General features: G+C 45.4%; 1 protein-coding gene across 4 annotated transcripts in view; it reads left to right on the top strand.

Moving 5' to 3' along the window:
• The first annotated feature begins 907 nt into the window (after positions 1-907).
• YEATS2 (YEATS domain containing 2) overlaps positions 908-22843 on the top strand; it is a 48297-nt gene continuing 26361 nt past the window's right edge. For 2 of the 4 annotated variants that reach the window (XM_053951846.1, XM_053951845.1), the window contains exons 1-13: positions 908-933; positions 1711-1823; positions 4813-4910; positions 5010-5102; positions 8032-8274; positions 10442-10557; positions 11761-11922; positions 13595-13706; positions 15153-15197; positions 16205-16391; positions 18031-18270; positions 20147-20305; positions 22673-22776. In XM_053951846.1, coding sequence (XP_053807821.1) covers positions 1724-1823; positions 4813-4910; positions 5010-5102; positions 8032-8274; positions 10442-10557; positions 11761-11922; positions 13595-13706; positions 15153-15197; positions 16205-16391; positions 18031-18270; positions 20147-20305; positions 22673-22776 — 1659 coding nt within the window. In that variant the 5' untranslated portion in view covers positions 908-933; positions 1711-1723. The remainder of the gene's footprint in view (positions 934-1710; positions 1824-4812; positions 4911-5009; positions 5103-8031; positions 8275-10441; positions 10558-11760; positions 11923-13594; positions 13707-15152; positions 15198-16204; positions 16392-18030; positions 18271-20146; positions 20306-22672; positions 22777-22843) is intronic. The other 2 variants (XM_053951847.1, XM_053951848.1) reach the window with 2 other exon arrangements.

The following is a 22843-nucleotide window of genomic DNA, read 5'->3' as shown; positions in this document are numbered from 1 at the left end:
GGTCTTTTGCTAGTCACATAATCACAGAATTAATTAGGCTGAAAAGACCTCAGAGACTGAGTCCAACCTATGACTGAACATCACCTTGACAACTCGACCGCAGCAGTAAGTGCCACATTCAGTCTTTCCTAAAATACCTCCAGGGAAGGTGACTGCACCAGCTCCCCGGGCAGCCCATAGCAATGCCTAATCACGCTTTCTGTGAAGAATTTCCTCCCAATGTCCAACCTGACCTTCCCCTGGCACAGCTTAAGGCAATGTCCTCTCATCCTGCCCCTTGTTCCCTAAGAGCAGGGCCGGCCCCCACCTGGCTACAGCCTCCTGGTCAGGGAGCTGTGCAGAGCCATAAGGTCCCCTCTGAGCCTCCTTTTCTCCAGGCTAAACATCCCCAGCTCCCCCAGCTGCTCCTCACGGGACTTGTGCTCCAGCCCCTTCCCAAACTCCGTTGCCATTCTCTGAACACACTTCAGCGCCTCGATCATCCTTTCGTGAAATATCTTCCACACAAAAAAATTTCCTCAGGTCTTTTAACACGTTAAAACACGATTGTTCCAAGCAGCAGGTCAGGATCAAATCATTGCATTCGTCTCTCCACACAGGAACCCGACCGCGTCGCCCATCTCGGTTTCTCTGCTGCCGCGGGCGAGCGCCCGCTCTGCCCACAGCCTGTGTTCGGTAGCCCCGGCCCCGGCCCCGGCCCCGGCGGTGCGGGCCGTGAGGCGGCACCTGCCCGCGGTCGCCCCGCCCCCCGCGCGCTGGCCGCCTGCGCGGGCCCGCCCCGGCCGTGACGGGCGGCGCTCGGCCCTGCGCTCATGGCGGCGGCGGCGGCGGGACGGCCCGGCGGGGGTCGGCGCTGAGCGCCCCGGGCGGCGCGGCGGGCGGGGGCGGCCGGTGCAGGCGGCGGGGCCGGGCCGGGCCGGGCGGCAGAGCGCGGTGAGCGGCGGGGCGGGCGGAGCGCGGAGAAAGAGCGCGGCCGCGGCGGCGGCTTTGTGTGCGCGGCGGGGGAGGGGAGCGGCGCCGCCGCACGTGGGACCGGCCGCGGGCAGCGCTCCGCCCTTCGCTCCCGGGGCGGCACCGACACCGGCACCGCCGACAGCGCCCCCCGCGGCGGCTTCCGCGCCGCCTCACGCCTGCGGGTCGAGCCCCGCTGTGCTCCCGTCTCGGGGGTACTCGCTGCCCCCTCCCGGGCAGCGTCGTGGCTCGGGTTGAACCGTTCTGGGCTAGGGACAGCCCAGAACGGGACAGCGTGACCCCGCAGCGGGGAGCTCCGGGCTGGTGCCGAGGCAGCTGGGCCCCTTTGCTGGCCCCACGCACCTAGGGTACCTAGCATTCCCCTTCAACGGGCGGTGGTGCCTGTGTGGGGGGAGCCCCGCTCTCCTGGGGTCGCGGGTGGTGTCCCGAGCATGGCTCACGGGGCTCTTTGGCAGCCCTTTGCCGGGGGGGACACGGGGCTCGAGCACTGCAGCTCCGCTGGGGCTGTGGGCACCCCGGCTCTGGTGAGCCACAGGCATTAGGAGGCATTTGAAGCTTCTGGGCTGTGCAGAGCAGAACCAGCTCTCAGCTGTGAACCTGTGCGATGATCACTGCCCCAACTAGAGAGGTGCCCCTTCTCTTTTGAGGGGTGCACCGCAGGCCTCCACATGGTGAGAGGTTGAAGCCTGCCCTGATGGTCACTGTGGGAAAGGTTAATGCTTTTATTTTTCCTGCTAGTGGAGTAGAGAACATGTCTGGGATCAAGAGAGTGATTGCAGAGAAGGACCCCGACTATGAGGAGATCACCATCACACATCCCAGCAAGCGGCACAAAGCAGCCGAACAGTCAGGTAGGAGCTGTGGGATTGGAAATTCTGTGGATGTGCGTGCTGTCTGTAAACCGGCCAGGAAAAGGCTGGGATAGGAGTTAGGAGCAAAGGACAGATTTTGAGCAAGGCAAGTAGTGATACCTCTGTCTAGCCAAATGAAGATGTATCTTATGTGGAGTCCTCCCTTCCTGCTATCTGAACCAGAAGTAAGGTGTGAGGATGCAGCATTTGGTGCATGATAGGAGATGGAGCACAAGCTGTCCAGCACTTTGGTTCCTGTTACTTCCTATAATAGTTACAGTCCATCTTCCCATGCTGAGTTGTTCTCCAGCCTGTGTATTTGTTCTGTGGCTGAAGTGTGCTCTGGGAAAGATTGGCAGGTTGTTTACATTTTGGGGGATAGAGGTCACAGTACAGCATGGGGAAGAGAAAAAAAATCCATGACCCTGGAGGGTAAAAGAGATGCACAACCCTGCAGTACATGCATTGGCTGTTGGAAGATGACAAATGTTTGCACAAGCTGATAGAAGAAGCAGAAAGAAGCTTCTTTGTTGAAGTGTAGAAAGGATAATTTAGGGAGAAGGAAGGGGCTTGGAAACATGCAAGAGAGGAGGAACAGGAGCATGACTGAAGGAAAGGTGGATAAAGAAGTGTAGTGGAACAAGTAGCTGGGTGAGTAGGTTTGCATTTGGCACGCTTGGATATGCTTGCTTTGGGAACCAGCCTGTTGGCACAGTGCCTGGGACAGGTTGCAGTCTCTCTGGGCAAATGAGAATAGAGCTGCTTGCCCCAGGGGCAGGGAGTAGGCTAGTGATTTTTGGCATAGCACAGCTAGTGAGAGAGGATCGTGATGGGAAGAGCTGACAAACAGGGAGGTGAGAAAACTGAGGCTGGCTGTGGGCTCTGAAAAAGATCCAGGAATAGAGCTGCCAGTTGGAGAGGAACAGAGGATGGCTTAGTGGATGATGTTTTGGAGGATGCTCTACAGCTGGACAGGTCTGAAGAGGCTGAACTCTGGGTTGAATGTGTTGCTGGGCAGGTCCTCTCTGCCACGTGGGGCAGGGGCCGTGCAAGTGGGGGCCTGGTGCAGCTGTGTGGAGCTGCCCATGTCACCACTCCCAGCTGCCTGCCCTGCTTGGTTGCCAGAAGCCACCACACTCTGTTCTGGCATGTCCCAGGGACTGGGACAGGTTTTTAATCTGCTTCTGAAGCAACTTTTCAGAAGGTCTTGATGATGAGCAGGCAGAGTCTCAGGGCCTTGGAAAACTGTCCTTGCCAAAGTGAACTTTGCTTTCAGGAGGTTCCTCCAAATTGGCTTCTTTCTTCTTTTCATGGAAGATCTCCAGCTCTCAGTACTAGAATTCCTTAACTACACAAATTTCACTATCATGATCTTAATGAGGTACTGTGGTTGACACTAAGCTGGGAAAAAAATGAATATAAAGTGTTCTTAAAAGCCTCTGTAATATAACCACAAATCCTAAAGTGCTTGAATCATCCTGATGCTGCTGTGGCATGACGTCAGCCTTGGAAAGAGATGCAGTTGTCCCTTTCTGAACTATACCTCTCATGCCTTAATCTGTTTAGGTTTATTTTAAGTGTATAGCCTTACATGAGAATTTCCTCATCATGGTGTTCGTGGCTGGAGGTAAATTATATCCCTCTGGTTTTTAATTTGTCTTACTCATGCAGATTCAACCATAATTGTGTTTTAATGTAGGCTTGAACTACTTCCGGTCCTAAAATATATATATATATATATATATATATATATATATATATACTCATATATATATGCCTGTGTGTATATATGTATGTGGAAAGAAAGAAAATTATTTAGGATACCCCTGTTGCATATAGAGGCATCAGTTGCCTCACTCCTGTTGTATGTACCTGATCAGACAGTAAAATTATCTGTGCTATCTGGAAGATGCCAGCAAAGCTATGACTTGCTTTTCTTTCCCTTCTCTCCAGAGATACTAGAAACCTCTTCAAAAAGATCTGTACTTTTTAGGAGGACATATGCTTCCTCTGAAGCTCAAGCCAAAGTCTTTGTGCTGTTGCCTCCTATTTCATGTAGAAACAATGTGAGATTTTTTCCAGGGAAAACCAGGCTCTTTTGCTGATCTGCTTCACTTTGGGGTCACTCCATTGCTGACACAGGCTGGAGCACCTTTTCCAGGCTTTCTTCTAGAAGTGTAATTCCTGCTTTGCCAGGTTCTAACTTAGAATTTGCTGAAAACAGTTGTTTGAAACCCCTTGGTATGATGGAGGTGCCCTAAATGAAGGGTGATATTGAAGTCTACAGTAGGTGTAGAGCAAAAAGAATTGTTCTTATGTTTATACATATACTCGAAAAATATGATAATATGCCAATTCCATTCTCAGCTACTAATTTGCTGTAACGTATTTGTACAGTTTGAAATCCTAAACTACATAGTTTCCACCAAGGTCAATAAACTCCTGCTGGAAGGCTAAATTTTTTTGTCTGCTGTGCTGGAAGATGATTTTGTAAGAGGTAGACCAGCTTTTGATAATGTAGTTTGCTTTATTCTTCCTTTGTGAGGTAAATTTCCTGGATGTGGATCTGGCCAAGGAGAGGAGAAGAATGTCCGTGGTGTTCCAGCTCACCCCGGCGCAATCGCAGCGGCGACTGCGCTGGGCCTGCACCGTGGAGTTTTCCTTTTACTGTTTACAGCTTTACTGGGGCAGAAGTAAACAAACTGGCCCTGTTCTTCCCATTTGCTGTTATTTGCCATCTCAGACCTAAAAAGGGAAAAATAGCTCTCCACATAAGTTGGCTTTTAAAGATACACGTGGTTTTTGTTAAGACATAACATTTTTTTTGGAAGAAAATGATCCTTCCCTTTATGTGTGTCTGTGTGTGTTGAACTTACTATCCCTTCACTTCTCACTCTAGTGATTTCTGATCTTTCTGTTTTCAAATGGAACCTCAAAAATAGAAATGTAAATACTTCCTCCTTTATTTTCCATGTGTGGCCTTGTACAGCTCGAGATGTTACTGTGCAGAAGATTGAGACCATTATAAAGGAACAGTTTGCCGTCGAAATGAAGAGTAAAGAACATGAAATTGAAGTTATAGATCAGGTATAAAGGTTTTATTCTTATAAATACCTAAGATCTTGGTGTTTGGGGCATGGGGGATTGCTGCAGTGCTGACCATTACTCTGTGTTTCCTTTCTGCAGCGCCTGATTGAAGCCAGGAGGATGATGGACAAGCTGCGTGCCTGCATTGTGGCTAACTATTATGCCTCTGCTGGCCTCCTCAAAGCTGGAGAGGTAAAAACTACTTTGGGAATAACAAGACTTCAGGGAGTCTTTGCAAAGGAAGGCGTAGAGTTTCAGTGGCTGTTCAGCTGATGTTTGGTGTTAAGATGTGATTGAATCAAATAGTGGAATACAAACTGCAAGTGGGGTGGCAGTGGGAGAGGAGACCTTGCATCATCTGCTGGGCCTCAGGTACCTGGCAAAGAGGAGTCTCCAAGGAGAGTTGCAAAGTTGTTCAGCAGCCCCTGGTTCTGGTTTCTGAAATACTCTGCATTTTTTTTTCATCCTCAGTTTTTTCCTTAGAGCATTGTCTTGTTTCTCAGACACTGCACAGTTTGTCCTTACAAAGCCATGAAAAGTGTGGAGTATGTTTTCCCATTTCACAGGAGGAGAGTGGCAGCAGATGCATTTGGGGACTTCTCAGGAAAAAAGAAAAATAATAAAGATTTCAAGATTGCTTAAGTCTCGGGCAGTGCTGTGAAACCATCTTCCCTTTGCCCTGGCAGTCAGTCTGTTAATGGGTTGGTGAGCAGACTGATGGCAGCAGTAAAGCAGGAGATAAATCAAGGAGATATCACAGAGTGATTAAAATTTCACAAGATTAAAAAAACCTCAAACCCTGTTAGTTAAATCCCAGTTCTGAGCACTCTGCCCTTAATGACTGCTAATTGAAGGGTGTTCATGACTGCACAGACTCCCAAATGACATGTAGTTCATTATCAATGTAGGCATTTTGTTACTATCTTTTCAGTACAAGTTGATCTGATTTCCAGTGATTTTTGGAAGCTGTAGATCGGTGCTGCGAACATGGGTTTCACTCTAGTCCCGTAAGAATTTCTCTTCCAAGCAGTTGCTCTCAATGCTGCTCCTGGTTTTCCTGTTGTGCTTTTCAAAGGATTTGGAGTGAGGTAAAAACAAAAAGGTTCAGCTTGTTTTTCCCTCTCTGAACTTGAGTTGAGCAACTGGAGTTTGAAAAGGTTGTGGTAGCCTTGGGAGGCTTGGAGATCTCTCTGCCCCCTTTAATTTTTGTGTAGGCAGCTAAAGAATGTGACCTAAGTTCTAATAATGCCTTTGTCCATTGTCATCATGTGTCTGCAGGAGCTGTGCTGTTCCTTGTTCTTGTTCTGCCATGCAGGGTATTTGCTTTTTTCCCTGGTGATTTTCACACTTTCCTGAAAAAATATATGCTGTAATTGTTTTGAGGTGTTCACAAAACTTACTGCTGCCTCCTTGCTTTATTTAGTTTTCCACTAGTTTTTATGAGTTTATGGCTGTATCTTTGATAACATTTTTTTTTTAAGTCCCGATTTGCACACAGGTTAAATCAGTTTTTCCTTTATTTTGAAATTGTTGCTGATTTCAATTTTCTTTGTTGTCTGTTTTTAATTGCGGCTTGTGTATGTTTGACCAGGCAGTGAAAGATTGTCTTGTTTCTGCTTCTGGAAGAATAGGAATCTTTGCAGTTTAGTTCAGAACTTCTGGGAAGATGATTTGCAAGTTCCTGACCTGTTCTCATAAATATAAACAGTTCTCAAACCCAATGCTACTGCATTTTGAGGCTTGGGATTCCTCATGGTTGTGTTTTATTATGTTTTCCCACAAATTATTGGACAAGATGTTAGTCATTTTACTTGACTAGAGGTAAAACAAAAGGTGACGAGTTTGGTTTGGACTTTGGGGTTTTTTTGGCCAGGCTGTGTGTTGTGTCCTTGCCCTTGGATAAATGGCTTTAACTCTCCCAAGGTGGTAACTGAGAGTTGGTAATTGCTCTGCTCGTGCATGTAATGGACAATTGTAAAGGAAGTTCTGGAATGCTCCTTCAGAGGTCGAGGTGGGACAATGTTTGTAACTCCACTCCTGCTACCACCTTTTGAGGGCAGTTCTGCTGCTCTATAATGATGCTGGTGTCTGCCTCCCCCTCAATCATGTTGGCAGAATTCTGAATCAGGGAATTTAATGTGGATTAACAATAAAACTGTAAAGGTAACAAAACAAACAAAGCAACAAATGAATCCCAAGTCAGTTTCTTGATTTGTTTTCCTTTGTGACATGCCCCATGAATAATTGTTCCAGTCTGACTGATGCAGGTGGTTTGGGCAGGGAAGAAGCCTCCTTGAGCTGTGGCTGCAGGAGCTGAACGGAGGCTGTCAGTGCTCTGCTGCTGCACAGGGGTGTTCCTGCTGACTTGGTTCATCCTCAAACCCAAGTGACAGGGAGGTCTGGTGCCTGGGTCGAGAAGTGGCATGGGAACAGTTGTTTTGAGTTGATGGAGTTTTCCTTCTACTTAGGAAGTAAAAAGCAAATGCAAGAGAAAAAGAAGGGCCTTTGTCATGGTAATGAAAAAAACAAGAGAGATGTAAACACTTGCCTGCCCTGTCCTCCCCCTTGCAGGTTTAGGAGGATCTAAGATTAGCTCTGAGAATCTGTTTTGAGGAAAGTTTGCAAGCATGCCTAAACACATTATTACTTATTCTCTGTTAAGCTTTGGGAGCAGACAGGGTGTAGCTTGCCTCATAGGTGTTGACAAAGCTGCCAATGAGTATCAAAGCTGAAGAGCCTGATGCACTTACCTACCCTGCTTGCCTGCAAGAGCTGGGCAGCTGTGGCCTTCCTGTGTGTGGTGAAACTGGAGGTGGCTGCACAGGAAGAGGTTGTTTTCAAAGGAATGTTTTAGATAGTTGAGTAGGCTGCAGTCCTCCCTTCCAAAACCCAGTATGTTTCTGAGATCAAAAGGTGTGAAGGAGCAAATTCAGTTTGGGGTACTGTTTCTGTAGAACCCTTTTAAGCTTTTATCTTCCGCAGCATCTGTTTTTCCTGCAGGGCAGCTGATTAAATATTTACTCTTTCTTCATTCATTGACTTTTTCTCTCCTGATGCAGCTTTGTTTTTATCTGGGCTGTGGGGAAATAGTGACCAGATCTTCCTGACCTCTTCGTTGCAGGGAACCAGGTCGTCCGACACAACAATTCTTAATCACCCTTCAATCAAGAAGTTCTTGGAATCTCCCTCTAGATCTTCGTCTCCAGCTAACCAGGGCTCAGACACTCCCTCTGCCAACCACTCCGAGAGCGACTCACTCTCTCAGCACAATGACTTTCTCCTGGACAAGGACAATGGCAACTTGGACGCTGACGAGCGGCTGACAAACAGCCTGGACCAGAGACAGAGCAGAAATGCTGTCCGGGTAAAGTAAAACTCGAGTGGTGATCAAGTTGTTGGAGGTGTGTGCTCTGAGGACTCGGTGCTGGCACCAGGAGCTCTTCATGTTTTCACCCACCTTGCTGAAGATGTGTTTCTTACCCTCTCCAACCGCTTACTCCCACTCCCTCAGCCTGGCTTTGCTGTGAGGCCAACTGAAGTGTCTGTAACCTGGGTACCTCCTCCTACCTCAGTCCTGCCCAAAGCAGCTCAGCAGGCCAGGGAGAGCCGTGGGGTCAGCACAGCTCTGCCAGCCTCAGCCATAGCCTCTGGGGAAGGAGGTGCTTCACAGCCTGAGCTTGGGCTTTGCTGTACGGGTAGAAGTCAGGTTGGGAGGGTAGAGCCTGCAGAGGAGAGCAACGTGTGTCATTCCCAGCAGGGTTTTCAGGAGTAATGCTGCTGCCTGGCTCTGGGTGCCCATGGGGACTGCATTGCTCAGAGCAGTTGATCCACTGGAGGGACTTGGCCTCCTCAGCAGCCTGTAGTGCAGACAGTAACACTGTTTGGATTAGCTCACCCTGGCAGCCTGAGTTGGTAGAGCCTGGGTGCACAACTTGGGACCATACAGGAGAGAATTGTTTTTCCTCTTGATGGTGCTGCTTGCTGTTGTGCATTAACCACCATTTGCTTAACAGAGCCAGTCTGACCCAAGTAAAAATAAGTTCTGTCAGTGTTCCCTCATGCTTTTTGGGAGGTTATTTTTGACCTGGATCCAGTCCCTCCCTTTGTGGCTCTCTGTGCAGCTGCACAAATGCTTCACCTGTTGGCTGCAGGTAGCTCCACTGGAGAGGCTCACTCAGTGTCTGCAGGTGAAATGTGAAATGAGGTGAAACTCTTCAGTTTCCTTTCAGTTCTTTTAAGTGGTCAGGCCTGCCAGAGGAGTACAGCCAGGAGTGGGATTATCTCAGTGAACATGGCTGCAATCTGCAGCTGAATAAGTTGCTCTAATACATGGCAAAAAGAGCAGTGATTTTGCCTCCATTAAGCTGCGTGACACCCTTGATAGCAGTGCTGCAGTTTAGTGCCACTCTGCCTTGGTTCTGTACAGAAGGCAGATGAGCCATACAGAATGTGGACTCACCTATGTTGTAAACCACCAGACCTGGTTTCTGTGCTGGGGGCATAGATGGATGGAGCAGTTGTATTGCTTGGGAATAGCATATTGGTACATCTTTGACCAATGCAGAGGAGGCTGAGGGAGTGATGAGGAGCAGGAGCCATCCCAGCCTTCTGTGCCTCCTTGCTCCACTTTGAGGCATCCCTGAATTAGTGGAGGAGGGGGAATGGTTCCTCAGTGAATCTGGTGCTTCCCACGCTGACCTTCGTCTGACAAGTGCTCAGAGGAGTGCATCCTCTGGGCTGCTCTGCGGTCACTCGAGGGTGGCAGTCCCTTACTCTCCAGCCAGACACTTCATCCAGCAGGGTTATAGAAAAGCCTCTCAGTCCTATGCAAACAACTTCTACTTGTGTTGGCACAGTAGGTGGTCAGATCATTGTACTGGGAGTCTTGGCCCCTGATGGATAGCTGGGGTCGTGTTACAGGGTGGCTGGATTTATAATGCCAAGGTATGGCTGTGGATCTGTAGGTTTACCTGGATGGCAGTGACAGGTTATGGCTGCTTTCCCTGCTCAGCTGGAGCTGAATTCCTGTCTCAAACTCAGCCTCAGTTCTTCACTGTGAGTCAGCACCAGAGTCCCTCAGAGCAGCAGAGGCTGGAAATTGGAAAGATTTAGATTTTCAGCCCCCACTCATGGGTGGTTGAGCTTTGTTCCTGGTTAGTGACCAACATGATGCCATTCTAGCCATGTCTGGTTTTATTTCAGATAGTGCAGGGGCAGTGCTTTTGAAACCCAGGCTGAAGTCGTGGCTCAGCTCCATGGGATGTCACACCATGTCTGCTCAGTTAAGCCATGCAGTGTGTTCTTGGCCAGGGAGGATAGCATTGTTACATGCCTGAGTTGCTTAAATGTGCCTAGAGAGCAATTTAAGTATTTGTAGGGATGATTCCTTGTTGATCTTTCATTTATGCAGGTTTTTAGTTTTTTTTGTTTTTTTTTTTAACAATACCTTACTTTTCTAGCACCAAACAAAATGATGTTTAAGAGGAATGTTTGGGTTTTTGTTTGCCTTTTTTTTCTTCCCCTACCCTCAGGACAGTTCGGGTGTTTCAAGCTCTCAAAAACCAGGACAACGAAATGCCGGACTGTCAAATGATGAAACTTCACGACTTTATGTGAAGAAAACGATTGTGGTTGGCAACGTCTCCAAGTTAGTATCCAGAGCCTGAGGGATGGTCCTTTATTTCAGGATTAAATTGAATAGAAAGTTACAATTAGGAGACAAATGAAATTTCTAGGCTGTCATAATATGACCTGTTACCCTGGAATAATCACTGTACCCAAGGCAGCCTTCCTCTGGTCTCAGCATAAGTTTTTTTGTGGAAGGAACAGGTGTTTTAGTAGTTATTTTATTTATAAATTTATATGTGTGCAGATGTTTTAAGATCTCTTTCCCTCAAGGGAAGTCTTTCAGCCTTTTTGATCAGGCAGAAGTCAGAAGTTTTCCTCTGAAAATTTGGAAAAGCAAGTTGTCCTAATTGAGTGTGTTGGCTAATTAAATTAGTTGGCTAATTCATTGTGTCCATGGGTACAATGTGGGAGTCTCTTAAACAGAAGAAAAACCCCAAGAGAACAAGACACCACCAACCACAATAAGGAAAATTGTGCAAGTTTAGAATAGTCTAAATAAATTGTTTCATACAGTTTTTATTTATATTTAAAAGAAGAAGACAGGTAAATATGTATAACTTTTGATCTTCAAGGAAATTAGTGAAGAAAGGCTTTAGTTTTAGGAAACTGGACAATTCCAGGTTTTAACTCTCCATCCAACTTGCTCTACTCAAGTCTTTTGCATAGAATATCTCAGACATTTGCTGACAAACCTTACAGTCAGAATTGCTTCTTGAAAATCTACCTAGGGCTGGACCCAGAACTAAGTATTGACTGAAGTTGCTTTAAAAATTGTAAGAATTGTATTTTTTTTAAATTTTTTTTTTTTATTTTTTTTTTTTTTTTTTTTTTTTTTGTATTTATGATAGCAGATTTGTTGATTATGTGTTCTGGTGTGGTTTTGCTTCCTGATAGCTCAGAATAGGACAGGATAAGGAATTTGACAGTAGTAGAATGTTAAAATTAAATCTTCTTAATCAAAAGCCAAATGTTTAAATGGGTGAATGTCATGTGGCAGTTGTGCATTAAAACAGAGGAAATGTGTTAGAAACTTAGAGTAGATTATGGGACCTGTATCTGTTCCTGGATGAACTGTCAGAGTAAGGACAAATGAGCAGAAATGTACAGGGGGCAAGGTTTCCACAGGCATTTTAACATCCCCAGTTTTTTTGCATAATCTTTCCCAAAATACTTTTTGCAGTGGGATTTTTATCTTGTGTTTGTTATTTATTTTCTTTGCCAGGTACATTCCCCCTGACAAGAGAGAAGAAAATGATCAGTCAACTCATAAATGGATGGTGTACGTCCGAGGCTCTCGGAGAGAACCCAGCATAAATCATTTTGTGAAGAAAGTTTGGTTCTTCCTCCACCCCAGTTACAAACCTAATGACCTGGTAGAAGTGAGGTAATAAGGAATTATTCCCATCATCATTCCAGTCTTCATGCTTGCCAGGCTTACAGTGCCAATTAACAACTTCTTTTCCTGGTTTAATACTCCATGTGTGTATTTAACCTCTGGCTTAACTTGGCTTACTCCAAAATAGTAGTAAAAATAAATGAGGTTTTTTTATGTAGCAAATGTGCCAAACAGGTTTGTTGGCTTGGGTTTTTTTAAATTTCCTTCTGAGAAAAAGCATTCAGGTGTTGCATTTCTTACTGTTCATGTGGGTTGTGCCTCTCCTGTATGTGTTACATACACTGTCTGCTGCTCAGGTTAGGCTTCTGGTGCTAAACAAAGTGTTTTCTACCACCCATCTATTTCAGTGTGGAAAAGAAAGAGGAATCTCCAAAATCTGATTTGCCCGTATTTTTAATGCTACATGTGTGTTTGGGCATAAATACCCCACTCCAAAATATTTCTCCATGGTGTGAGATCAGTGGCATTGGCTTCGTGCTCTGAGGACTTTCCCATCAGTGTAGTGGTGCTGGTGCTGCAGAAACAGGGCAGCTTCCCTGTGCTCTCCCAAACCTGTACCCCACACCTGTTTTCCAAGCTGTGACCCTGGTGGGGGTAGGTTCTCTCTTGGGAAGTGCCCTGTCAGTCTTTCATCCTTCTTCCTTAGACAAGACTGAGGGAGGATGCCTTCGAAATAGTTGGTGTCCTCCCAGAGAAATTATTCTCCACACAAGATGTTCAGCTGCCTCTTGGAGGAAGGAGTGTGGGAAGGGCTGCTTAGGTTCAGAATAGCAACTTAATTCTGACAAAATTAAACTACTGAAAGGCAACTCCAGGAAGACTTACCTGAGATAAGTGTTTGTATAGTTCAGTAATGTTTCTGGGAAGACAACCCTGAGCAGGACAAAAGCAAACTCTGTTGTATTTCTTCTGTAACATATCAAATTACATTTGATTACTGTCTTTTTGTGCCTTTCTCAGTTGTCAGTGCTGGTTATCTTCTGTTTTAATCCCATCTGGTTAATAGATTCCTGGTGTTACAGTCCCATTCATCATAGTGAGCTTTAATGTTCTGGAATAAAAATTGCCCTAAACCTCTTGCAATTTTTTCTGGTGAAGAAACCATATTTGCATTTAAAATAACAAGCTGGAAATACATAATAGGAGTAAATGTTACAGATCCTTCTTTTTCAGCTTGGAGAATGACAGTGATTAACTTTTCCTTGTTGTCCCTATGTTGTTCTGTTGGTGTTAGATGAAGCATGTGCCTTTTTGCTACTAGATAGGGAGCAGCAGGCAGTGATTGCAGAATGCTGCATTGGCAGCTCACCTTGCAGTGAGATGACTTGGGTTTCTTTTTAACCAAGTGTTTTTCATTTGGCATAGCACAGCCCTTTTTTTTGTCTTCTTTTTAAAAATACCACACTTGTTTCCCATATGTCTCATTCAACACTGCTTTACCATTTTCTTCCCTGTCCCCTTGTGTAAAGTTAAAGTGTGTTTTCAGCTGTCAAAAGCCATAAAATTCTCATTGCTATGATTACACTCTCTCTGTGGTGAATAGCAGACCTGATGACAGCTTTAGTTGTCAGATAGAAAAACAGTCTTTGGCTTTCTGAAAAGGAGGGAGGTGAAAGCTGTACCACTTCTGCATCAAAACGTAATCACCATTTGTTTCCAGAGAACCACCGTTTCACCTGACCAGGAGAGGCTGGGGAGAATTCCCAGTGAGAGTGCAGATACACTTCAAGGATAGCCAGAACAAAAGGATTGATATCATACACAATTTGAAGGTATTTGTACAAAATACTTCAGAGAAAGGCATTTAAATGAGCTCTCATGCATAATCTAGAGGAGGCTCTGCTTGTGTATGTGCTTTTGCCTCTCTGTGTTATGAGTGTCCTGGTGGTTATTTTCACATGAATAGCTGAGCTGGAGAGTTGAAATAGATCCAGGAAAGCCTCTTACCTTGGCACCCAGCCTCACAGCAGCTGGAGCTGAATGTGCTCAGAGCAGCAGTGCTTACCTGGTTTTTTTTCCAAAATTTGAGATTTTTATCATGTTTTCACTGGCTTTAAACTAACAGGGTGCTTCAGGTCTGTCTTTCTGCTGGAAGAGTGGCTGCCATGTCTGTTCTGTTCCTTCAGCACAGGCACACATCAGCTAATGATTATCTTTGTTGTTAGAGTGGGCAGGGAGGGCTGAGATTCCCTATTCCCTTTGAAGACAGCTCCCTTTTCCAACTCATTCACCCTTGCAGCACTAGTGTGCAGCAGTCCTGGAAAACTAGGCCATTGCTCGTTTTCCTTTTAATTAGTAGTCCCTGGCATTAGTGGACTTAAGTCCTGAGCTGGATTAGTCTCCTCTTTCTTTGAGCAGCATTAATTTTATTTGAGCTCTGCCTGCATTGATGAATTTTCTGCTAAATAAGGTACTTCATTGCAACCCTAAATATAGACAGTAGAGGAGGTTGAAAATATTCCCCTGCAGCTTAGGGACATTTAATGTAGATGGTGAGTAAAAGATATTTGGGGAGATGTGACTTGGGAAGAATTTATTAACACAATGATGGATGGTGAAGGAGACTGGGCCTACAGAAGAAAACTGAGCCAGTCCATGGCCCACAGGAGCTCAGATCAGCAAATCTTGCTGTTCTCACACTGAGCCTGTGGCTGCTGTGAGGATGTAGAGTGAGCTGAGCTCTCCTCTCTGCCTGGCACCCCATGTGCCCCTGAGCTCTGGCACATCCTACACCTCTCAAACCCAGTGGCTTCTACGGGTGTCTTAACAGGTGCCTCTGGGATGTTATGCTTCTTTATCAGCTGATGGCTTGGTATGATTATTTAATCAAAAACTATAGTGTAAACACAGCCTTTGTGCTGGTCAGTTGAAAACTCAGAATATTTCTCATTATTATTTCCTTATATTGACATCAGGAATAAAAAAGGACACTGCTTGAGGACTCCTCTTAGATGGAAATATTCCCTCAACAGTCTCATTACCTTCAACTTTTTTGCTCCTTTCCACTTTAGTGTGGGCCTTGGGTCATGGCTGAATTTTTTGCAGAAGAGAGGGAGGGCACTTACCAGAGCACAGATTTCTGACCTTATGGCCTCAGAATACTGGATGCACTCCTGCTCAACTTGCATAGGTTGAGACTTCTTTCAAACAATTTGTATTGTAAATTCTAGTTAATATAATGCTTTGCCCTGGCTAATATATTATATTGTCTTTTCCAGCTGGACAGGACCTACACAGGCCTTCAGACACTTGGTGCAGAAACGGTGAGTCAGAGGGTTATGGAATGGATTTGATTCCCTTAAAGATGTTTAAAAAGAAAAGATGCATGGGGCTAAGCACAGAGTCAGACCCATTTGATCTCACAATTTCTAGAATGTAGGTTTTGCTCTCTTGTTGAATGAAAGGATTATGACACTTGTCACTATTCATGACAACAGTCATTTTTTTCTCCTTCTTGGCTCAGGGGAGACTGTTTCTGGCTCTTCCTTCATAAAGAACTTGACTTGTACTGGAGCTTTAAATTTTATTGCTTTGTGAAGCTTTTGGTACAAAATGTTCTGATTTTATTCTGATCTGCTGCAGAGCTTACACATAAAGAATTTAAGCTCAAGAGATCACCCATCTATTCTGCTGAAATTTGTAGTATTTTAAGTACTTCTAAGTTTCTATATCTGTCAAGATTCAGGACTTTAATGGAAAATGAACTCTTGAAATAAGTAAATTAATTAATAATCCATCGTTTGCTAAATATCTAAAGTTTTCTTGATGTTCTTTTCCCCTTGTTGTACTGTAGTGAATGGAAATTTTTATGGTTAAATCACATTACTTCAGCTTTTCAGTTTGTGGAGAAAACATTAATGTGAAATGTCTACTGTTATTAAAGAACACTTTTGAAGAGTAGACCATGTGGTGTATTTCTCAAGGTCTTACCAGAAAAGGCAGGCTTCAGTTTTGTGCCTGACCCTACAGGGAGGTGCAGTCCTTTCTTTAGTGGGTTGCTTAGAGCTGGGCTCCAATATCCTTCCAGTGTTTACAGTTCAGATTTCCCCATGGACCAAGATGTGCTGTTTTACTGTGGGGGTTCAATGTTGCAAGATTTTTGTCGTAGCTCAAGTACTGCTGGACCTTTGGGAACTGTCCCTTAATATAGAGTTGGGGGAAACAAAGAGAGAGGTTTTTAGGCATTAAAATAAAAAGGCATTGTTGGTTTTGGTTTTTATATCTTTATCAAGCTACTAAATACTAATATCCTGTCTCCTGTTTATGGAAGGTAGTGGATGTGGAGCTACACAGGCATTCCCTTGGTGAGGAGTATCTCTTCTCCCAGTCTTCAGAGTCTGACCTTTCTGATGTTCCTACATCTTTATCACTGCCACTGAATATCCCAGCACCAGTCAAAGCTTCTTCACCAATTAAACAGTTGAGGGACTCCAGCCCAGATGCTTCTGTGGACAAAGGTAAAGCAAGTGGGTGTCAGTGAAATGCAATTTCTTGGAACTTTGGCTCTGCTGGATGCCTCCTCTTAATTGCTCTTATGCCTTAAAGGTTGCCCGTGCTACCTGCTTGTTGCTCACCCCAGATCATATTTTCCTTAATGTGCTCTGAAATGTGGTTCAGAAATTGTTATAGATTATTTGGTTTTGGACTTTGTTTTGGTTTTGTTTGGGTTTTTTAATCTGAAGTTTGTTGAACACGCTCTGTTCTGATAAAACGTAGTGAATAAGGGAAAACAGATGCAGTTGGAAAAAAGCTGGTTGAATAGCAGTTGTAGATTTGGTTTTGGCAGACTATTTTCAGAAGGGATTTTAGGTTTCTGAATGCTTTGGGGACTGTGTATACATTTGAGGAATTGGTCTAGTGGTGTGTTCAGGTATATATGTTAGTGCCTAACATGAGCTGACTGAGGGAACAAAAATCCCTAGGTATCTGTAATTACTGTACTGTGAAGAATAGAGAGTGAAAAAGTTGTGTGTGTTTGTCTGAGGGACAATGGCATCTCTGCACATTGGGGTCCTATTTTCCCCTTCCCATGAGAGATCAGGAAAGTTGGGATCCATTACAGTGGGACAGCAGTTGAGGCCTTAGGACTTGGATTGCCTGGAACAGGCACACTGTGGGATTTGTAGTTTGTGTCAAATAGGAAGAACTGTGCCTCTGGTGGCATTTAGCTTTGTTTTCTGGTACCCCTGGTTAACTGGGCTGAGATACAAGGGTGTGTGTTACACTCTGGTGTGAGAAACCTTCTGGACACAGCCACATTATATTTCAAAATAGTGTCAGATGCTGCATGGGCTGATGCTTTTCTTGATTTATTCCCTCATTGCTGTGTTCAAGGAGTGGCTGTAAGCTGGTGCCATGCATGGTTGTGCTTCCTGATAGGCTCTGTGGTGCCATTGGTGGTGTTCAGGCTCAGCAAGAAGGATGTCTGCTGTTTAAATGTGGTCTTTTCTTGTGGCCAAAAAAGGACAAATCCAACCAAATTTTAAACACATAGGTTTTTTTTATTCAAACAGGAAGATTTGTAGCATCTTTAGGTGGGCAGTGTTACAGCCAACAGGAAGGAAGTAAACCTACCTCCTTTTTACACTGACAGCCAGTGGCTTCTGTCAGCAGCTCCAGGTTAATTGATGTCCTTGAACACCAAATAAAGTGGATTCCATAGCCCAGCTCAAAAGGCAGTCTCTGGTCTCCTTGGGCTCTTACTCCAAAAAATGCACTGCAAGATTCTCTGCAAAGGAGATCCAGCCTTGGTCCTGTGGAGCCCTAACCAAGGACTCTTGGAGCTAGCAGCAGCTTTTGGGCAGTGGAAGGGCATTCCAAGGAAGTGTGTAAGAAGTGGCTGATCACCTCCCACAGCTGAACAGGATGTGCATGGCATCATTTTTTCTTCTTGTCCAGCAGATCCAACAGGCCTGTGCAGGAGTAATCCCCTCCCTCACTTTCTCCCCGTTCAATGCTTCCCACCAGTTGCTTTTTCCTTCCTTCCTTCAAGAACATGTTTGTCATACCTGGGTTATGCGTGTGTAGAGAAGCAAAGTAAGGAATCAGATGTGTCAGCCTAAGAAGTATTTCTGTTCTTTTCCCTGTTTTGATCAGGATTCTCTGGGAGTGCTGAAACCGAAAGACATGCCGCGTTTTATTCCCTGCCATCCGCGATAGAACGGACTCCCACCAAGTTAGCCACACAGAAAGTTGCCTTTGGCTCTCATGGAAATTCAGCCTTTCAACCCATTGCAGCTAGCTGTAAAATAGTGCCTCAAGGTCAGAGTCCAAGCCCTGCAGAGTCACCAGGAAAATCCTTCCAGCCTATCACCATGAGTTGCAAGATTGTATCAGGTGAATGTTAGTTTACTTACCCGAGTGGCTCCCCTGGAGAACAAGAGAGTGAACCAGTTGGACTTGTTCTGTGTCCTTCCCTTGGTTTTCTGCCAGTCTTGGAGCATCAGACAGTAGGAAACTCTAGAATAGGGAGCTAAGCACACTTAGTGTTCAATGAAAAAAAATAATGATTCACAACAAATGAAAAGCAGGATGAGAGCTGTTCTCTCCCTGTTCTTGAGCACTTTTAAGTGTGAAATAGAAAGTCTTGAAATGGGCTGCTATCCACAGAAAGGCCCAGGCAAAAACACATCTTCCATGTGGAATATTTTGTATGTGGGAAAAGTCCATTCTTCTCCCCATTGCTTTCATACAGCTGGGATGGATGAAGAAGAATTTTTTTCCTTGATTACTGGGCAAATAATTAGTTTTAACCTTGCAGACTCAAATACACCCTCTTGAGATTGCCATATTGCATCAGATGGAGCAGCTCTGGTCTTGTCTTCGAAAAGTCCACTTTGTGTTGGATCAAATTGCCAGCTGGCTGCAGTGGGCAGTGTGACAGCTTCTGAACCAAACATGGCCAAAGTGTTTCTTTGCTCATTTCACTTGTTGCCCCTTCCCTGCCTGGGTGTGATGCCAGTCACTGGATGATGTTTTACATCAGAAAGTGTTAGTGTACAGCTCACCATGGCACATGCTGTGAAGCTGCAAGGTGACCTGTTGCAGCTTTTCATTTTCTGGTGTTTAGGGAGGAGAGGATGAAGCACCAACTATCAGTTCATGTGATTTCTAGTGATCTGCTCCCAGATAATTTTCTTAAAGTGTGTCTGGTTTGTTGTTTTGTTTTGTTTTTGTTTTTTAATTAAATTTCAATATTGTTCCTTTACATCCTAAAACTTTATTCAGGTTGATTTACACTTGAACACTTGCCAAGTGCTTTATTCTTTCTTTATAAGCTCTTCTCTTGATCTTTTCCCAAAGCTTCCTAGAAAGCAGAAATTAGGGGGCCATCCTATCTTTCCTAAAGTCCTTGGACTGTTCTTTGTTGTTCTTTGCTATTTAACTGCTTCCCTGCTAAACATTTTCAAAGGTTCTGCTGTCTGCTGAGAAGGGTTACCCATTTTAGATTTCAAAGCAGTTCATAAGACATGGGGATTTTATTTGATGACCATTTATATTCTGTCAATAACTGCCAAGAAAGTAGATTAAAATGCAGGTGAAGCTTGGTGTTTGCTGCTGTCTCTTTTCTCTGATCACTTCCTTGCCAGTCCTTTTCTCTGAATTTCTTGTTTACCTATTCATGCAGCTTTTTTCTTCTCTAGTTTCTCTCTGTCCTGCCCATGTTACCCAGAAGCTGCCCATTTTACAGATTGATTTCCAGGGTTTCCACTGTAGTGAGAGCAGTGAAGGGATCAGAGCAGTGAGGGACCTGGGTGTTGCTACTGCCTGAGGCTGTTCCACACAGCCTTTGTAGGGGAACTCCTTGGTTCCCACTCTTCAGTGCCTGTACCTTGGGCTGCACAAGGGTGAGACAGCTCAGCTCTTTCTCCATCTCTTTGGGGGTGCACTGGTCTTGGCAGTGAGAATGATGTAGCTAATATCCCTCAGGATTCAGGGGTGAACCAGATGGCTTCTCAAGTTCCCTTTGAGCCCTGCTTGTTCTGGTAAGCAGAGCATGTCCAGAGTAGGTATGAGCCATAGTGCTTTATGTGCCTTTTCCTTTCCTTCTGTCTCTTCTTTCTTCTCCAAGTCCTGTGTCCTCACTCAGGCTGGGAAATGCATCCTCAAAAAATGCTCCTTTTCTAAGCCATTTTCAAAAGTACTACTATTGCCATGTTTTTATGTTCTGACAACGTTTACAAGCTAGAAGCATTGGACTTTTTTTCTTAAGGTTCTCCAATATCGACCCCTAGTCCATCTCCGCTACCTCGTACCCCAACGTCCACTCCGGTGCACATGAAGCAAGGCTCTGCCAGCTCAGTCCTCAATAACCCCTATCTTATTGTGGACAAGCCTGGACAGATGGTTGGAGCAGCAGCCACAAGCACAGGTGTGTAGTGTGACCACAGAAGGCAGTGGCTTAGTGTCACCCGTTCAGGTTTGTTCTCCCTTCAGAATGATCAGTACAACTGCAGCGTTTCAGCTCGTGCAGATGGAAAGTGCTCAGCAGAGAATGGGGAAGGTGTTGGTTTGCACAGCTGGCCTGTGTGCGTGGCTGAGGGTGTCTCAGGCTTGAGCATTGTGCAGGAAACAGCACAGTGTGAAGCCAAACTCAATTCACAGACACCTCTTCAAAGAGAGCCTGTTCTTTTCAGGTGACAAGGGAAGGGGAGAAAGTGATGTAGACCGTGTTGTACGGCTTTAGACAGAAAGAGTGCAGAGGTGGTTGGGTGACAGTGCTGGTGTGGGTGTGGCAAAGAGCATGGAAAGGTTGCAGTGACTGGCAGATCAGTCTTAGGTCCCAGTGTGGGGCACAGTGGATGTGTTGAAATGCAGAGATCCTGGTTACCAGGAGAACAGCCATGCTGGATTTTGTTACTACTCTCAGCTTCTAGCTGGTCCAACTCCAGCTGGTTTGGATTCCTCTTTACTGGATTCCCTCAGTGGTGAAAAAGGGATCACAGGGAGGGCTGAACTGCAGGACACAGCTGATGGATAGAGGAATGTTTGTGTTGGGGTGGAGGAAAGGTCCCTCAGAAGTCATTTATTTGTTGTGATATGTGGCCAAGAACTGCTGTCTATTTCAAAACACACTTGTGTATGTGTGTGCTTCCCAGCATCTCAGCAGGATGTCGGGGCCAAGTGAGGGAGTACAGCATCCATGGAACACAAATTGTTTGCTGGGCATGGTTGGAAAGCACAAAAATTCTTTTTACTGATGCTTCCTCCCTTTATCTGAGGGAACATAGCTGTCACGTTCATTTTAACTTCATCACAGAGGGAATTGGTAGGGTAATTGGTAGGAATTGTGTAGCAATATCTGAGTTTTTTTAAGTATGTTTTGGGCTTCCTTGGTAACACTGATGCTGTTTCACCAATAGGGTTTGATTAATTGGGTTTTTTTTTTTGATTGGTTGGGGGATTTCTGCCTCTTATTTTCTGTTTCTTCACTTCAAGCCTGACTCTCTTCTCTGCCTAAGTGGTTTATCATGGTTTGGGTAACTTTTGGGTTCTAATAGAGGTTTGTATATAGGATGGATAGGATGTGCAGAGGCACCAGATCGTTGGGATGTACAAGTGTTAGTGCAGTTAAAGTGCAGTTATTGTTAAAGCTGCAGTTTCCCACCACAGTGGAGATGCACAGAGTGACCTGGCAGAGACTGCTTGCTGCCTCTCCCTCCCTGCACTGCTGTGCCTCCCCTGTATCCTGCACGAGTCAGATCACATCAGTGGCAGAGCAGAAAATTGATACCCTCCCCTCCCCAAGCAACTTTGTTGTGAAATCCTCATCAGCAGACCCTGTGTGAGGGTGCAGGAGGGTCTGTGGAACTGACTTTTTGGCAACAGCAGCCAGGCTGGATTGAGCATAATGTGTATTACAGACAAAGTCACTGGGGCACTTTTGATAAGGCTACAGATTGTATTTAAGAAAAGGGGTGAGATCATCATACTCTGTGAAAGCCAGCCTTCCCAAAGGCCTTATTCTCAGAAATGGCTGCTCATTTACTTCTAAACTCAAGTGTGGATTGTAGTACAACTGTATGAGACACTGGTTTTTTGCTTTCATGTGTGTAATCCGTGGCTTTGGTGTCTCTTGAACAAACAAAACTGCCAAACCAGCCCAACAGCAGCAGTCACGAGGCTGCTGAGGAGCAGTCTTGTGCACACACTGATAAGGCAGGGCAAGTTTACCACTGGAGCCTTGTCCAGCTTGGGGCACATGTGTCAGTCTGATAATTTTGCGAGAGCATCTGCCACAGGTGACTCTCTGCCTTCACTCCTTGTTTCTGTTTCTTCCTTTACCTTCCTCACTCTGTCCTTTGCTTTTGTTACTCCTCACTTTGTCTTCCTCCTTTTGTGACCTTTCTTTTCCTTTCCTCTCCACGCCTTCCTCCATGCCAGTATCCAAGGCTAGTGTAGGTTCAGGGGGCTTCTGGGCAGCAGAGGACCTTGCACCTGTCCTAATTTCACATAGTTGCACCCGTAGCTGATATCCTCAGCCAGCCAGGAAGGTTCCTGACCATTTGCTTGCAGCACACATAGCAGTGAGTGGAGAGCACCTTCTCTGGGGCATGCTTCCTGCAGGTGGAAATTTGGTAGTGGATCTATTTTGTGCCCATGTTGGTTCCTGCTGGTGTACCTGATGCACAATGCAGATGAAATTAAATGCCCTGTTCCTCGTTAGAAGAGGTTTCATGTGTGCAGTGGCCCTGCTCCCAGCCCTCACCCAGCCTTTGCTTTATTTCCTGCTGTGCAGGGAGCCCGACCAGCAAACTGAGCAGCGTCTGTCAGGCCTCTCTCGGGACTGGATCTCCTGTGTCAAAGACCCATGGGAGCAGTTTTGGCACCTCAGCTGTCAAGGTAATGTTCTCATTAAGTGTGTGCTTCCCTTTTAAAGTCCATCTTTCTTTCTTTTTAACATTAAAAA

The sequence above is a fragment of the Vidua chalybeata genome, chromosome 10 (genome assembly GCF_026979565.1).
Source record: "Vidua chalybeata isolate OUT-0048 chromosome 10, bVidCha1 merged haplotype, whole genome shotgun sequence".
NCBI classification, from domain to species: Eukaryota; Metazoa; Chordata; class Aves; order Passeriformes; family Viduidae; genus Vidua; species Vidua chalybeata.
Note: the sequence above shows the minus strand (reverse complement) of the source record. Positions and strands in the feature narration are given on the sequence as shown.